At 48.9% G+C, this 17,008-nt stretch overlaps 1 protein-coding gene across 6 annotated transcripts in view; it reads right to left on the bottom strand.

Annotated features, from left to right (window-relative positions):
* The window catches only part of ABLIM2 (actin binding LIM protein family member 2), a 41,924-nt gene continuing 24,916 nt past the window's right edge, over window positions 1–17,008 (bottom strand). The window contains exons 11-21 of one of the 6 annotated variants that reach the window (XM_058193585.1): window positions 15,322–15,442; window positions 11,855–11,953; window positions 9,957–10,058; window positions 9,239–9,292; window positions 6,278–6,327; window positions 5,020–5,164; window positions 4,157–4,215; window positions 3,395–3,443; window positions 2,663–2,670; window positions 2,408–2,488; window positions 1–292 (exon numbers count right to left, since the gene is read on the bottom strand). In XM_058193585.1, coding sequence (XP_058049568.1) covers window positions 179–292; window positions 2,408–2,488; window positions 2,663–2,670; window positions 3,395–3,443; window positions 4,157–4,215; window positions 5,020–5,164; window positions 6,278–6,327; window positions 9,239–9,292; window positions 9,957–10,058; window positions 11,855–11,953; window positions 15,322–15,442 — 882 coding nt within the window. In that variant the 3' untranslated portion in view covers window positions 1–178. Of the gene's footprint in view, window positions 293–2,407; window positions 3,444–4,156; window positions 4,216–5,019; window positions 5,165–6,277; window positions 6,328–9,211; window positions 9,293–9,956; window positions 10,059–11,854; window positions 11,954–15,321; window positions 15,443–17,008 lie in introns of all 6 variants that reach the window. The other 5 variants (XR_009156366.1, XR_009156364.1, XR_009156363.1 and 2 more) reach the window with 5 other exon arrangements.

The following is a 17,008-nucleotide window of genomic DNA, read 5'->3' as shown; positions in this document are numbered from 1 at the left end:
TTGGTTACACCCTTTAATGACCTGGCCGGGGGCGAGAGTGAGCCGGGCCTCCGGTTGGGTCTATTTTTCTGCCCGAATACAGTGAAGCGATATGAGGTCAGTTGCAGGTGGACACAGGTGGTGGAAGGAAGGATGGAGCTGCCTTACGTCAAGCACGTTTCTCTTCGTTTCAGGAAGGCTAAAAAAGCAAAGCCTTTTTCTTTAGCTCATTGCGTTTCCAAAGTGCAAGTCGTTCAAACTGTTCAATGCTCATTTTGAAGACCTCCTGAAACTCCTCAGAGGACAGGTGGTGCTTGAAAACAGAGAAGGCACTTTGTAAGTACTTCAAAGAGAGGCGAAATCCATGTTATGCAGCAGACCAGAAACCAAGAGGTTGAGAAGTTGTGGATCAATCCACAACTTTTGTTTAACAGAGTAAGAACAGCCCATTCAGTTAAGAGGCCAGATGGCATCGGAAAGCTTCCCCCCCCCCCAGCTCCGGAGGAAACTGTCTGTACAAATGGGCCACCCTCTGGTAGGTAGGTAGGTAGGAAGGAAGGAAGGAAGGAAGGAAGGAGGAAGGAGGGAGGGAAGAAGGAAGGAAGGAGGAAAGAAGGATGGTAGGAAGGAAGGAAGGAAGGAGGAAGGAGGGAGGAAAGAAGGAAGGAAGGAAGGAAGGAGGAAAGAAAGAAGGAAGGAAGGAAGGAGGGAGGGAGAAGGAAGAGGAAGGGAGGGAAACTTTGGCTCACAAACAGGAAGACTCATCTGAATCTGCCTCTGGAAACATTCGTTTCCGCCATGTCCATATGAAAGCACAGACACTTTAGTCAATCCTTCACCGACTTTAATGCAGTTTCTCTCCCTCCCTCCCATTTGATTTGCAAAAGCATCTCACCATCAAAGAAAATTTTCCAAGTCAAGTGTCTGGAAAGACTGTCATCTAATTATATAGCTTATGCACAATGGCACCTCACCCTATTTTACTAGAATTGTAGAAATAGAAAAAAACACAAGCTGGAGTAAATCACCAGTGAAAGTTTCTCCTACCAACCTCACCACGTTGAGACCTAAAAGGGTGAGGGGAGAATTTTTCATCCCATATGGGTTCTCTGGTTGAATTTCTGTATGCTTGTCAGTACAGTGTTACATGATAGAACCTCAAGATGTGAATGCATTCTGGAAATTTCAGTCACACTAATCTCAGCCTCATAGCCTGGAATGTTGTTCTAGAAGGTTCTAGCCAGGAGCTGAACAAATTCGCGCCTTCGGGCGACTATCCACAAAGCAAAAGAGCTGAGAGAGCTGCCTGGTGCTGTGAGGGAAGAAACTTTTAGAAATGCTCTGCCATTCACCTTCTTTCTCCTAAGCTCTCAGGGCAGAGAGGAGCAGGAGATGCCCCATTGTGCCTCCTGCACACAGGAGGCCACAGGACTGAGCCCACTATGCTGAGGGTACCAGAAATTGGGGATGGGTCACTACATTACAAACGATGGATTTAGAGCAGGAGGCAGCTAAAAGAAAGGCTCTTCCAGCTGGGTTCTACCTTCTCCTTCTCTTTATGAGCTGGCTCTCCTGATGGAGAAGAAAGATTGATCAACAATATTTTCTGTGGTCAAAGATTAGCGTTTTCAAAAATTATACTGAGTGCTTATGAAATGGACTATGTTTTTGTTGCTTTCTTTTTCTGTTTCTCTCTTTTTATTTTGCAACAAATAAATAAATTAAAAAAACAGCAAAATAGACATGGCTATGTCCTTTACAGAATTTAACATTGCTACAGTCCATAAATCTTTTATTTTTTTTAAACTTGCAGGTAAATCTCATTCATCTATTGCAAGTTGAACTCTTCGTTCTGCTTTCTGCTCTACTTGTGTGGTGTGTGAGAGAGAGGGAGACAGAGACTTACATTTATAAAGCATAGAGTTTAAAGTTCACTGGAATTTTAACCATTTATTCAGTTTTCACAGTTCTTCAAATTAAAGAATAGTTGGCAAATAATATTGAACCTCAACCTGTGCTGAGCTCAAGGCTGTTACCATCCGTAACATTGTACAGCATATGAAATTCGACCATTATTAATATTTACAAGCAGAGATTCTTGAAGTCCTAGTAAAAAGTCCTCTAGTGGTAGTTTCTTTTTTAGCAAGTTTATGTCTTAAAATGATTAAATGGGAGAGACCATCGGAGACACCTAACCCTAAACCTTTCCAGGATTTAGATCAGATGCAGACTCTCGCATCACGCAAAAGACTCTTTTCTAATCTGACCCTCTTCAGCTACACAGTTGTACCTCTTCTTACATCTTCTTAGCCAGCGTGAAAAAACAAAATAAAGTCTATCAATCTAAAACCAATTTTGGAACTTCTATGAGATGGGTTAGTTCATATCTGCAATTAATCTGCAGAGGAACCGTATCATCTTTTCTTACCTCCAGTCTGGTTCTGTCCACATCCTTTGGTAGTTTTACTCGAACTCTGTTGGTGACAATAAGGGTTTCATACGGATAGACCTGGGAGAAAAGGAGAAAGGCTGATTGCTGGGAAAATGGGGCCCCTGTGGCCATTTTTAGAGGGATGTACATACTTGCTCAGTCTTTACACGGAGTAAAGAAGAAAAGAGTGAACCTTTTGCACAAAAAGGCTGGATTTCAACACTCTTTGATGTCCTTAATAGCTTTCCTTACCTTGTATTCTGCAAAAGAGAAAGAAAGAAAATAAATCAGGCAGATTCAATTAGAATACAGCTTGTCTTTCTGGATTCTCCTTGGTTTTCTTACTGGGGGAAAGCACGGACGGCTTTCCAGCTTTACCGCCATTGGCGCTAAAGCCCACCGAGAAGTGGCACTTGGGGCATCAGCCCAGGGAGAGAGGCCTGGGGGCAGGACAGTTGCTGCAGCCCCCCTGGAGGGGGCTCTCTTTGGGGTGGAGCAAGGACTGGTCCTGCACTGCCCCACCACAGGGGGTGTGAGGGGGCAGGCTGGACAGGTGCACAGGGCCTTCCGGTGATCCACCAGGCGAGCAAAGACCAGGAGACGCCAGCTCCCTTCTGGTGCCAAGTTCCAGTGCTAAAGAGAGTGCAGGCAGGGACGAGCCTGAGAGGGGAAGGGGCTTCACGGTGGCACCGCAACAGTGGTGCCAGGCGAGGTGGGGGCAGAACAAGTGAGTGCTTCCAGAGCCAAAGGGATGGGGAAGAGGGACAGACTATTTGGCAAGGGGGGGAGGGGCTAATTCGGAGCCAGAGGCTGGCCTGGACTGAACCCCGAAACATTAAAGTTCTGATCCCTCCCGTGTACCTGGAGCGATCCAAGTTTGTTTTGAAGGTGGTTTGTGGAGCCTGATTTGTGGGTTGGGGCATAAATTCGGTTGGGAAAAGCCTCCTTCCCCCCTCCCCAGGGAGGGCTGGGCAGACTGAGTACCTCTCTTTCCCCAGGCGGCCTCCTGGTCATCTGCGCCCACACCTGCAGCCTAGAAGAGAAAAAAAGATTTGGTGTGTGTGTGTGTGTGTGTGTGTGTGTGTGTGTGTGTGTGTGTGTGAAGATTGCGTGTAAGTCGATTCCTATGCAAGTCCACACTCTGCGGGCATCGCAAGGTTTTTTAACGACTTGCTTTGGGGCAGATTCTTGGCTAACTACCAGTAGAATTCGCTTAACGAAGGGGAATAGGGAGTTCTGGGATGTGAAACGTCCTCTTTTTCCTCAAAAAATCAGCCTGGTTGCCTTTTTAAAAGTAAAAACCACTTTGGATACACTCTGGTCCCATATGTGGCCGTAATTCAAGGACTATCCATAAATGAAACTCTGCTTAACTGCTAACTCAAGGTTGCCTCATAAAATAAAACCCTTTGTGATGGTGAATTAAATCAACAACAACAAGCACAATAATCCCAATTATGCCATCCTGGGGAGGAGGGTTCTGGAGGGCAAGACCCTCCCAAGAGACTTTTCCAGGGGACCCCATCTCCGTCTCCCAATCGGGAGGGACTGCAGGAGGGACAAAGCAAAGCGGCACTTGCAAAACCTCCAGATGCTGCTGAAGAGGCACTTGTGGGGGGGGGGGAGAAGAGCCAGAGCCCCCCAACGATGGCAGCCGAGAGCCCCCAGATGGGCCGGGCTAGAAAAGGGCTGGGACTCGATCGATCGCCCATCCAGGTCTGGCACTGCGCTTTCAGGTCTACCTACGTGCTGCAGGCCTTGCTTTCCATAGTCGGGAAGAGAAGCCGATTTGGAATACGGGAATCCTGTGGAAGACACAGAAGGGGAGAGAGATCTTCGTTAAGCGGCTTCTGGAGGCGAGGAGCTCATGCTTAACTAAGGAAACTACAGAAAATGGGGAGACCTCAGAGCAAGACGCCACCAGGAAGGCAGAAGCCGTCACGGACATGCGAGCATTATCACAGACTTTGGGTTTGGGTCATTGTTGCTCTGTGGCGAGAGCTTCCTAAGCAGAAATTGCAAATCCCGCCACAAGTAGGAACTGAGAACAGGGCCTGGCCGGGTTACGGTTGCCAAGCAATGCAGCTAAGTGATGTCCCGCTTTATGACCGCACTGCTTAGCAACTGAAATTCCGACCGCAGCTGTGGCTGTGAGTCGAGGACTACTAAAGACTGAGGCGATGGGAAGCACTTTCAGACTTTCCGTGGGTGGCTCAGGCTGTAAGACAGCCTGTTATTAAACACAGCTGCCTGCAATTACTGCAGGTTCTAGTCCCACCAGGCCCAAGGTTGACTCAGCCTTCCATCCTTTATAAGGTAGGTAAAATGAGGACCCAGATTGTTGGGGGGGCAATAAGTTGACTTTGTATATAAATATACAAATAGGATGAGACTATTGCCTTACACAATGTAAGCCGCCCTGAGTCTTCGGAAAAGGACGGGATATAAATGTAAATAATAATTAAAAAAAAAGACGTGGGAGGGTCTGTTCCTGTATCCTCACAGGCCGGGCCAGGTGAGTAAGCGCACTTCTGGTTTCCCGGTCTGGACTACCTGGAAGGGCCGGCGGCCTCAAACCCCACGCAGCCTGGCAGCAGCCAGGGACTTACGTAGGTAGGTGCAGTTTGTGTTGCTTTGCAGCCGCTGAAGTTGTCGGTCTGTCCCAGGACTTTGAGGCAGCGACTGAGTATCCAAGTCAGGCAAGTTAGTTCTAAACTCCACGTCCCCTTTCAAAGTCAGCCAGCTGGACTTTAACTAGGAGAAACAATTTCCAACATTAAATCTTTTGCACTTTTCAACAGGTCAACGGTGTGTGTGTGTGTCTTTACGTGGATCAAGAAAACTGCATTTCCCTTCCAGTTTTAAAGTGATTTCTACCAAGGGGATAATCGATTCCTATTGATTAGAAGGGCTGATGAGGGGTGGCTGCTCTCAATTTCAGATGCTGGTGGGAGGGGAGCAGGGATGGCGACATGACACGATGGTGCTAAAGGATCCACCTGAGGAAAACCACTGCAGCTTCACGGACTGAGGCGCTGCATTGTGGTCTGGGTGGGCTCTGCTTCCGCTTTAGCTCCATCCCTCTGCTGACTCAGTGGACTGGAAATTATTGCAGGACTTCCCGGCTGGAGTGACCCCCCTCTCTTGGTCTGCTCGCTTGGCTTGGCGGGAAGCATTCCCTGGCTGGCTTTCAACCTCAGGCTCCGTAAGGCCTGCGGCCTTCCAGCTGGGGACTGTCCACTGGACAGCTAAGCTCTCATCTGCCTTGAATAGATATCAGTCAACTAAATAGGTCAGCAAGAACCAGTTTGGTCTGGTTGTCCAAGACCTGAAGCCTCAGGGGGGACGGACAGACAGGGGGGATGGACGACTGAGCCAGCCCCACTCTCTCAGCCCCAGGCAAACCATTGCTGAAACCTTTGAGAAGGAAACTGCAGAAAAATGTCCCAGATCTTGCTAAGAACCAACACTGACTTGGAAGCATTAAAAACAATGGCAATAACCCACCTGCATCTCATCTAATCCATTATAAGATTGATAATTAGAAGGATCAAACTTCACATTCTAACTGTTATGGCTTTGAAGACTTAACATATTGTCCCATAAGGTTTCATGCATCCTTATCTTAACTACTTCATCATGTTCATGACGCTTTTACCCAGAGGACTTTTTAATGACTGAGACTTATCATGACAGTGAAGAAGGAAGGGGAGGAGGGAGTGCTGTTTGGAAAGCTGGCTTATTTTTATTCAAGTTTTGAACACGATCACAATTAAATATATGCTCCATGGTTTTAACACAGCACTAGATTGCGAAACAGGGGCCTTATGCCACCGGAAATCCTCCCTGGATGTTACTGAAATTTACCTTCTTGCTGTCTTGATCCGAACTCCCATCTCCATCTGATTTTCTTGAGCCTAGACAAAAAAAATAAAAAATAAAAATGCCCAAGGTAAAAAAAAAGTGCTGTGATTTTAAATCTCTCTCTGCCCCAAATATGTAGGAGATGGCAAAAAGGTGGGAAGGGATTCAGATGGAGGTGAGCTGGTTGGAATCACTGCTGGGACAGGAGGCTCGGGTCCCCCGCGAGAGAAACGGAGGCGTTTCCTTTCTCTGCAGCTCCGGTTCTTGCCCTTCTCCTCGCCCCGAAGTCCCTTTTCCTCTTCATTTAGCCAATCAAAGTGACAGAAGAGGAACGGCTGCCACTCAACCCTCAGCTCTCCAGCCAGAGAAGTCCCTGCAGCTGCAGACGGGACGCTTCTCCCCCCACACACACACATGGATCAGGGCGTGGACTCCATTGCCGTCACGGAGCCCAACAACTCTGCCGTTCGGCCCCATCGCTCAGCCTCGCTCTACAGCGCCTGCCGTGGTGGCATGTCGGGACCCGAATTTCCCATTGGCTCCTGCTATTAGGGGCTGCTTAGGACCCCTCTGAAGAGGGGACTATTGTCACAACATGGGATCGTGAGGGTTGTGGGGCTGAAGCCTTGGTGCAGTGAGGACATTCCCCTCCGTCGTGGTGAAATCTGAACCGGTTCACGACCAGGTCATTGGCTGTGCATGCGCAGTGTGCACCGGGCGCCAAAAGCGAGGTGCATGTGCACTCAGTGCGCACCAAAAGGAGGCATGGGGTATAAGTAGAACAGCGCTGGGGGGGGGCGGATGATCAGCTGTGGTGTTCGAGCTTTTTTTTTTTAAAAAAGCATTTTTTAAAAGGCAGCTCAGACATTTTTTTTACCTTTTAAAAGCATTTTTTACAACCTATTTGGCTCAGCTGTGATCGTCAGAGCCTTTTTTTTAACTTTTAAAAGCATTTTTTAAAATAAGCAGCAAGCGGGTGATTGGGTGGGCATGGGGCGGGGGCAGGGATTTTTGCTACGGGTTCTCTGAACCACCCGCCGCCATCGCTATCGAATTGGCTAATCCGGTTTGAACCGGGAGCTTTTCACCCCTGGCTCCATTGCTCCATAAAATCTAGATTAAAATAGGCTGCCTGTTCTCTGAAGCAACGTCTGAATGCACATTGGGTCGGGCGAGGGGTCAGAGGCAGAGCTGCACCTCTGGCCAAGAGATGCTCCCGCGGAGTAACGGCTGGTGCCTGTGGGAATGGGGGAGTTGGCCCTTCAGGAGGGAGAGGTTTAGAATCCCTTGCTGCAGAGTTCCTACAAAGCTTGTACGGTCATTTTATAAGTACTACAAAACAGCTGTGGCTTATTCCAGTTTGACAGACACTGTCTTTCCTGGGAGCTCAAAACTATTTTGATCAAGAAACTGAAACAGGAGGATGATCACAAGCCAGCGAGGTCATCCGAGAACCATCCAGAACCTGTCGACTTTCTGCAGACAAAACATTCTTGGTTTTGACCTATTGAACATGCAATCCAATGGTGTTTTTTTTTTCATTTAAAAAAACTGATGCACCATCCAAGCCAAGTGCCTTTCATGAGATGTTTTCTCATGAAAGGCACTTGGCTTGGATGGCGCATCAGTTTTTTTATACAAGCAACCTATTCACAATTATACCCAGACCCGCTGCAAAGGCTGCAGAGCAATTGCAAACTCTTGGAGGAACTCAGCTTTATATCTCTCTCTATAAATATATTGCCACGTCTTCAGAACACACCTTTATGCTAACGTTTTCTTATGCTATGTTTTCTGGAAGAAGACATCCGTCCTAGTATCCCTCAGGATGTTGAAGACGGGCCAGCTGCCTCCTGTTACGACTCTCCTTTCACTAGAAAGGATGAAGAAGCAGCTGGCATGTCAGCTGCTCCACTTGCAAAAGTCCCTGGGTAGTGATGGGATCTGGTTGAAAAAAAAAAGGGGGGGGGAAGGTGCCTCTGCCCCCTCCGTGGCCACTAGAAGGCTCAGCGCCTGGTTCCAGCCAAGGCTCCACTTCCTGCCGTGAGGTCCCATGAGCCGGTCCCAGAAGTTAATGGAGAGGAAAAGTCACAGGGTGGTGGTGGTGGTGGGGTCCTTCGGCATCAGGCGGCACCCTTGGCCTGCTCTCACCGAACCACCTCGTTGCCATGTTTACTGCGGAGTTCTGGTCTGCATTTAGCCACAGTGACCTGCATTTGGGCGTCTTTGGTTCCTATGATCTGAAAAAGGCAACCTGGCTGGTCTGGCACTTTCTTTTTTACCTCAGTGGCTTCCACCGTTCGGACAATAAAGCCGTTCCTTTGCAAGTGTGACCCCTCACCAAAATTATATTTTTGGAGGACTCAAGCCAAAAGGGGCCTCGTGTCGTGTGGTAGAGAATGGGTGAGTCAACACAGGCTTTGTGGCAAAACTGTGGTTCTTCATTCAGCACTAAGGATGCTCCTGTACCCCACTAGTTTCTCCCCCCACCCAAATCTTAGAAACCCTGCAAGAGCATCTGCCGGTGTCTCCCCCACAGCCAGCCCTGAAGACTGAGAACTCCCCATGCCTCCTCCTAGTCCGCAGAGGGCAAAATGCAGCACCCCAGTAGCTCCCTGGCTCGCACGCCTGAGGGGGGGGGATAAGGGAGTGCCAGCGCACCCACAGCATTCACAGTGCCAGGCTGCTGCCGTGAGGCGTCTTCTTAGGGGAAGTGAAGGGAGGGCAGCCTGTTTCCGGGGCAGGGAGCTCTGGCACCCTCGGCTGAAAGGAGACCTGTGCTGCAGCTCACCCACAAAGCCAGGCATGGATGCTCATGGACAAAATGTAGACCAAATGTGCCCCAGTGGCATCCCAGAACTGGCCCCAGGAGAACAAAGCAGCAACCCACATGCCAAAGGGGAGGGGAGGGGAGGGGAGGGGAGGGGGGAAATGTACCAGGGAGGTGAGCAAAGCAGACTGTACCATGCTGTCGATAGATGGGGGGTTTCCTATAGATGTTATCTTTTATTCCAGTCTCTGAGGAAAAGGAAAAAAAGAAAAGAAAAGAAAGAAAACAAGCAATGGAAACAGGATTTCTCTCTTTTGAAGCCCTCCCACCCTGCTTCCCCATAAATCTCAAGCAAGGGCATTAAATTGGGCTCCGCATTTTGCTGGGGGAACAATGCCATTTTTTCCCCCAACGGAAGGGCCGACTTCCTTATGAGCCCTTCCTCTTTCATTCATTGAGCAAATTGTTGGGATCCAAGCCAAAGCGAAGCTCACAATTCTTCCCAAATATTTGTATCAAAGCATGGATTTTCTCTGATTAATCATAGCGTCTTTTATAATGAAAGACAATTTTTAAAACTTGACTCCAGAAGTTTCCCTCATTCCTAGAAGAATTACCTTCAAACTGTCTGAGCTGAAATTCGTGATAAACTCTTTGTCTATTTCTTTCTTCAAAAGTAAGACCGAAATCTCAGCTGTGAGTCAAGCCAAAACTGATGAGAGGAAAAACCTCTGATGACAATCTCCTTGCAACCCCCTGACCTTCCTTCCTTCCTTCCACAGAAATACGCCCTCTATCCTAAAAGAATCTATTTTGGTTCTTCCAAGGTACGTATTTTGTTCATTCTACCGGATAGCAGACAACATGGCAGGTGGCCCCGAGGGAAGGTGAAAACGGAGTCATGAACCCTACCTGGAATATGAAAATGTTTGGGTGCCTGCTGATAAGGAGAGGACGCAGATTTGCTGTCTGAGCAGAGGGATAAGCTTGGGGTGCTCCGGCCACTTTCACTGCCTCCAAAGGGAAGAGCACAAAAATGGAAAAGAAAAGAAAAAGCATATAAAACAAAAAATGGCAAGCAAAAGAGGTAAAATTCAATGGAAGAAAGCTCCTTTTGGATAACTTGCAATCGGTCACATAGTTAAAATAGTCTGGGACTCGTATTCCAGCCCTGGCTCTGATTCTGTAGGCATTGTAGGCATCGTAGCCACAGTCTTGAATAGGGCTCAGAACTGTATCTCCAGTTAATGAAGATGTTGGATGGTCAAGGGATGGAATCCCAGGGCCAAGATACCTTGTTTACAATGTGCGATTTCTATTTGTTTAGCAATAATCTTTGAAAGGAACCCATCGTTCTGGGATGCGAGGGGGACCATCTGATCGGGATCGTCTGTTTCACCAGGAAAAATCTGGAGCTGGAAGCTCCCACGCATTTGCGCACCCTGGAGAACGGCCAGAGGTCTCCCCCCACCTCTCCCAAAAAAGCCCCCTCCCCAGCTCCTGAGCCCCACTGAGCCCCACTTCGGCTGCTCTGCTGGTCTTTCGGGCATCCTGGCCCACCGCTCCGTGCCAGCCCTCCGATGGAACATGCATCGGACCTACGGTTCATCTCGTGGCTCTTTTCAAATGGGGAGGGCCTGCAAAGGCCTCTCCTGCCGGTCGCAGAACACAAACTAGAAGGAGTTGAAAGACTCTGTAGGCAGGGCAAAAGAAGCACAACGTGCAGCATCATCACAGTTGGAAATAACTTGTTGTTTTTGATAAGAAGTGAGCGACCGGCAGCGGATTGTCTGTTTGTGTTTGTCCTCTGCAATTCCACTGCCGCCAAAACCTCAGGCCCCTGGGACCCAACTACATGTGAATGCACAAACAAGGGTCAGGATGTGTGTGTGTGAGGGAATGTGACGGTTGGAACGGCTTTCAGTAAAGTTTTCTTTCTCTGACCTGGTACTTATTTTGCTCACTTCGTTCCTACACTGTGGAAAGGCTGCTGACCTGAATGAAGAGATGCCTAGTGGGTATGCGCGTATGTCTGCGCATGGGCACACCCGCCGTCCTGCTTCCAGCTCCAGGGGCACATGAGCGGTAAGAAGGTGCCCTGGAAGCACAAAGAAGGGGGGCGCCCAGTGGGAGAAGGGCCCTCAAAGGAAAAGGGCCAAGGGGCAGTGATCCTCTTGGCAGGAGAAAGTCCTTGGCTGATCCGATGCAGGGATCACCGGAATAGCTCTGGGACCCGCTCTGATTCTGGGATCCCAGATCCTCACGTGGCTTGGTTCTTTTCAAGGTAGAGCATGTCAGAAGAATGGTTGCCCACCCAGCCCACAGGCAGCCTTCGCCCAGCTCCTCCCCGGGCATCTGAGGCCACCTGGGGTCTCAAACAGCCTCCCGCACCCCAAGTCCCTTCCTTTGTTTGGGCACCGACTTCGTTTTCAGGTCATTTGCTCTCTAAGCAAAGCGAGGCAACACCCCTCTGCCCTTAGCAACCGCAGGAGATGCCCAGCCGCCAAAACACAGAAGAGATTTCTTCTTGGCTTTACCCAAACACTGACAAACCACCTTTGAAATGATGCAACATCGCTTATAAAGTTTCAAACGCTTTAAATGCCTTCTGTAAGCATCCCATTCTCATGGAGGGCCTGGGCTGGACATTAAAGTGAGAAAGGACTCACAAACATTAGAAGAAAAAACACCCCACACAGGCACATGCAGACACACAGAGCATGAAGCACACACTGGGAGATGTCTCTACAGGCACCACATCACGGAGGGGGTGGGGGGGCGGGTGGGGGGGAGGCATTCCTGAGCCTTACCTTTGAAGAAAGGGATGTAATGATGTCTGAATGTAGAGGGAAGGCTTGGGTAGTTGGGCAAGGAGATGCAGCTACTGGTACCAGGAGTCTCGGTACCAGCTGGGGGGCAACAGAAAGTTCAGTGAAAACAAACTCACTCACTTACTTGCTAGAAAGTTCTCACAACAATAGTATCTTTTAATGCATGAAAAAAGCCCCACTACAAATGCAAAAACTGTTTGCCCTGGATCTGACCGTTCCCAGAGTGCGACACTGGCCATTCTGGCAGCAAGCGGTGTCCCAAAGAGCTTGGCTTCTCAGGCCAACAGAGCTTTTGCTCAAGGACAAAAGTCCCCTTCCTTTCAGCAGGATGTGTGCCCCAGAGAAAAGGGGGTGCTCTATGTTTTATCCCCTTCATTTCCCAGTCTGGCCACAGCCCACCCGATTTTTGGCAGAGCCCTCTGAACAAAGGATTTCCTGAGATGGAACCTTCTCCCATCCAGTGCAGGACTTCCTGTGATCAGTACCACTGTTGGTGAGGGTTGAACCCAATGCATCGCTAAATAATGTAGATAAATTATGGGGTCCATAATTTATCTACATTATTTAGTGATGCATTGGGTTCAAGTCACAGTAAGCAACGGTTACTTGAAAAAGCCGCAGTGGCATAGTTCAGACTTAACCATTGTGAGGGTATGACACCCTGAAAGGCATTTGGAAATCGTCCTATGGATCTCATGTGCACACAGCACCTCTTTGCTAATCAACAAAATAGCCGTATTTTCCCCCATGCTTTCATGAGCCTGAAAAAAGATGTGGCTGCTTTAAGGAGAAATCTCCTTAAACTAAAGCAAGTCTCAGAGCGCCCAGAAACCTGAAAAGAGGGTCTGCTTTGACAAGGAGCAGCTGCTGCTCGCAGTAGGAAGTCTGCCACAGAAATGCCCCATTAGCCATCAACCGAGTCTTATCATCACACTCCCTGTCTTGATTCATCACCCTGACCAACAAACCATATAAAAGGGAAACAAACACCCAAATGCATTAATGTTTCACACCATGTATAAAATCAACCTTATTTAGTGGATGACAGGAGAAATCCAGATGCAAAAACCTTAAAACTAGCGTGTCAGAGTGTAACTCAGTATGTACAGGGCACAGTGGGGTCTTCTTAATACCTATAGGACATTCTGATTTGAATTCGAAAGGGAGGCTTCCATTAAAGGCTCTTTACTAACCACAAGAAAGCAGTAACTAAACCAAAGTCCTCCTTTAGGACTCGGGAGGAGACGGGCTTATTCCCAAGGTAGGACTGGGGTCACTCAGCACCACCGCTATCAAGTCCACGAACGCAGGTAAGTCCTGGTTTATTTTTGAAAGCATCAGCTGCACCACCCAGGAGCGATGGAGTCGACACAACAATTCAAGAATGATCTACAGACAATGTCACCAAAGCCCAAACTAAGTGCCGGGAATGGGCCTCCTCTTACCAAGTGGGGAGGGAGGAGAAGGTGAGATGCAGGTCATACAAGGAGCAAGCAAGGAGACACAGCGATGGAAGCCACAGGGGGTATCTCCAAACTGAAGGCTCTCAGGGGCAGTTCATCGTCATTTGCCCGAGAGGAGAGCTACCTTAACATCTCCCCTCTCCGAAGGAAAAGCCAGGCCCAGACCAGGGGCATCGCCACCCTTCGGAGTCCAGGCAGAGCTGTGCGTGTGGGGAGGGGGGACACACAAGGTGGCTCTGGCCTGATGCCAGCTCTCCTTCGGGGCGTTTAGTACATGAACTGGCACATACGGTGCTTGCATCACAATGTCACAACACGAGAGCGGAAGAGGCAGGACTCTTGCCAAACTCAGCAGGTTAAACACAAAAACATGCAAACATGCAAACAAACAAAAAAAGCACAACTCAAAGACGGGCTCCTTCCTTCGACTGCTCCATCAGTGAAATTGTGGTGTTTTTTAAAGCCCACTTTCTCACCACTTTGTGGGTGAATTTGCTAAAAAGAAGAAATACAATGGCCCTGGAGGTAACCAGGGAGCATTATGGTGGCATACCGCAGAGCGAAGATGTTGACCTACAAGGAAATTCGTAGTTTCTCTGTTGGTGGCTTTAGAAATCTCATCCACCGGCCAATCCAGGCAGCTGGACCCGAGAGAGACCCACGTCAGAAAAGAGAAATATTGGTGCATGGCAGAAAAAAATAAGCGACAGCTGCCTCCCCAGCGGGCTGGTCAAGGAGAGGACCACGTCCTGCACCCCTGCCTTGGAGAAATGGCGACCGGCATGTAGAAGCCAACTAGGAGAAGCCGGCTGGGCCAATCGGAGCTTCAGCTCAACCATTCAGCCTTATTGCTGGTGTGATCAGGACCCCTGAACAACTCCCCACCCAATAAGTGTATAAAAGGATGTGTGTGTCATCGTCCCCTCCCCCGTCTCAAAGACAGATCTTCCTGCGGAAAGGGAGCAGCTGGCGGGAGGGCATTTCTCATTGGCAGGATGCTCTCCGCCTCCCTCAAAGGCCCTCAACTCTGCTGAGAGAACTGAAAGTCACCCTCCTCCTCCTTGCAAGATCCTTACACGTCCTGGGGTCTCATCGTCCCTGTGTGGCTTCTCTGCCTCTATGGGGCATCTGAGGCACCCGAAGGGACCTGGCCTGCATCAACGGAAGGTTTTCCTGGCCTCTGTCAGAAGGAGGCTGCTTTTCGAGAAGCTCCAACGCTTCTGCCCCTGTTTCTTCAACTTACTGGGCTTTTCCCAGCCTTTGCAATTGCCCAGTGCTTCCTCAAGAGTGATAAGCCAGGGGAAAGTGATTCATCCCTTACACTCACCACAAAATAACACAAAACAAACAACAAAGTGCAAGGCACAAGCATGTCTCCTGGAAGACATTCAGCATTGAAACCATTCATAATGGTCTCCTATAAAGAAAGGCATTTCAAGGTGATTGGCCTCAAGGGCCTCCTTTCTCACCCTCTCGGCTTGCTACCAAATGCGGAAAAATTTAGAGGCGGGTTTCCCTTCGAGAGTTTCTAGGCGTACAAACACAAGCACAAATACACCAGAAAAATACGTATTTAGTAAAAGTATCTATCTTCTGCCTTTCCCCTAAAAAATGGGTAATAAAACCAGTCCGACAGATAGAAAGTGTGACATTGGCCAATCAGCTCAGATGTCTTTATCCTCAGCCGACAACTGGGACCCTGTCGGACCCGCATTAATGTTGCAGAAGATAGCAGCCAAGGGCTCACCCTCCAGGAAAGCAGGGGCCAGGGCGGAAGAATTGCTCCCTATTCTCCTTCCGTGGGGAGGCCTCGGTGCCGGGGATCGTGGCTGCTGGCCAAAAAGAGCTCCCGGGAGGGGCTCCCTCTCAGGGCAGTCTAGCTGACCATCTTTAAAGCTTTCTGGGCCACCCCCTCTAGAAGAGAGAGAGGTGCGTCTTCTGGAGGATGAAGGAAAACGGGTGTGAGCCTGCCTGGCCCCTTACCTGCTCGGCTGAAATTCGGAGGCGAAGCGCAAAGAGGCGTGGTGCGCCCATAGCCCAGCGAGCTGGTGGAACTGGGGCTTGAAATCCGGCATGGCTTGAGGGGCTGGTCCTCTTGGTCACCCTGTGAAGAGGACAGGGAAGGTGGGCCGTTTTTATGCCATCAGGAGAGAAAAAGGGACTCCTGCAATCAGCAGCGGCTCTGAGATACGCGACATTGCTTTCTTGGGACTTTCCCCTTCGCATCGTCTATGCGAGCCAGGGAACCTCCGTCCCAATGGTCTCAATGAAATATCTGCTGGTACGGGGTGTGTGTGTGTGTGTGTGTGTGTGTGTGTCCACCCCTCGAACCAAGACAAGATGCAAAGAGAGAAGGCCCAGGAATAGCACCTCAGATCTGAAAATGTCAGGAGGCCATCAGAAAACACAGAGAAAAGGAAGCCTAAATGAACTGTGCCAAACAGGCCTCATCCGCCCACATTCCAAATAAATAGAATAACAGAGTTGGAAGAGACCTTGGGCATCTTCTAGTCCAACCCGCTGCACAAGCAGGAGACCCTGGACCACCCTGGACAAACGGTGGTCCAATCTCTTCTTCAAAACCTCCAGTGATGGAGCACCCACAACTTCTGGAGGCTTGCCGTCCCTCTGGTTGATTGTTCTCACTGTCAGCCAATTCCTCCTTAGTTTTAGGTTGCTTCTCTCCTTGATTAGTTTTATCTCAGTCATCTGCACAGTCTGGGACAATCCGGCAAAGGCAGGTTTTACACACAGCCTCAGGGGTATAGAAGGTGACACCATGAAGGACTCAGAAATGCAAGTATCATCAGAATTAAGGAATCCAATAAACTGACTTAGACAGAAGAGACTGAGAGACAATCCACAAATACTGGATTTAGAACTTTTTTTCCTGAGCCTTGAAAATAAGATGACGATGGAACCATCTCCAAATGTACAGAACCAACTTTGTGCAGCCTCAACCAGCTCTTTTTTCTCCTGCCAAAACATCAAACTCAGAATACTGGATGAATCTTTTCTTCAATGCAGGATTGGAGTTGAGACCACTCTTTTTATGTAAGGCCCCAAGGAAAAACCGCCCAAAGTTGGAGAGCGAAACACCATCAGCACAATGAGGACCACAGCCTCTGTATTTTGGTGCCCAAGCAACCCCACGGTGGAAATGAGATGGAGGAGAAACGAAATGAAATGCAGACAAATCTGAGGGAATGAAGGCTGAAGGCTGGACGGGTTTTTTGACCATCAGGTGATCATTTCTTCACTGCAACAAATCTGGGAGCTTCTTTGATCTTACATATGAGCCAGCAGTGTGTGGCACTCACCAAAAAAGCCAACTCAATCCTAGGTTCATTAACAGAGTGATAGAATAAAGATCATGTGATGTTCTAGTATCGTTTTATAAAGTTTTAGTAAGACCACACTTGGATATTGCATCCAGTTTTGGTCACCATATTATAAAAAGATGTTGAGGCTCTAGAAAGAGTGCCGAAAAGAACAACGGAGATGGATTAAGAGGCTGGATGTTAAAACATATGAAGAACGGTTACAGAAGCTGGGTATGCTTAGCCTAGTGAACTGGAGGACCAGGGGTGATATGATAGCAGTCTTCCAATATGTGAGGGGCTGCCACAAAGAAGAGGGGGTCCTCGTTCTCCAAAGCACCAGAAGGCAG

Source organism: Ahaetulla prasina, chromosome 8 (genome assembly GCF_028640845.1).
Source record: "Ahaetulla prasina isolate Xishuangbanna chromosome 8, ASM2864084v1, whole genome shotgun sequence".
NCBI classification, from domain to species: domain Eukaryota; kingdom Metazoa; phylum Chordata; class Lepidosauria; order Squamata; family Colubridae; genus Ahaetulla; species Ahaetulla prasina.
The sequence above is the reverse complement of the archived record's forward strand: the minus strand, read 5'-3'. Positions and strand labels throughout refer to the sequence as shown.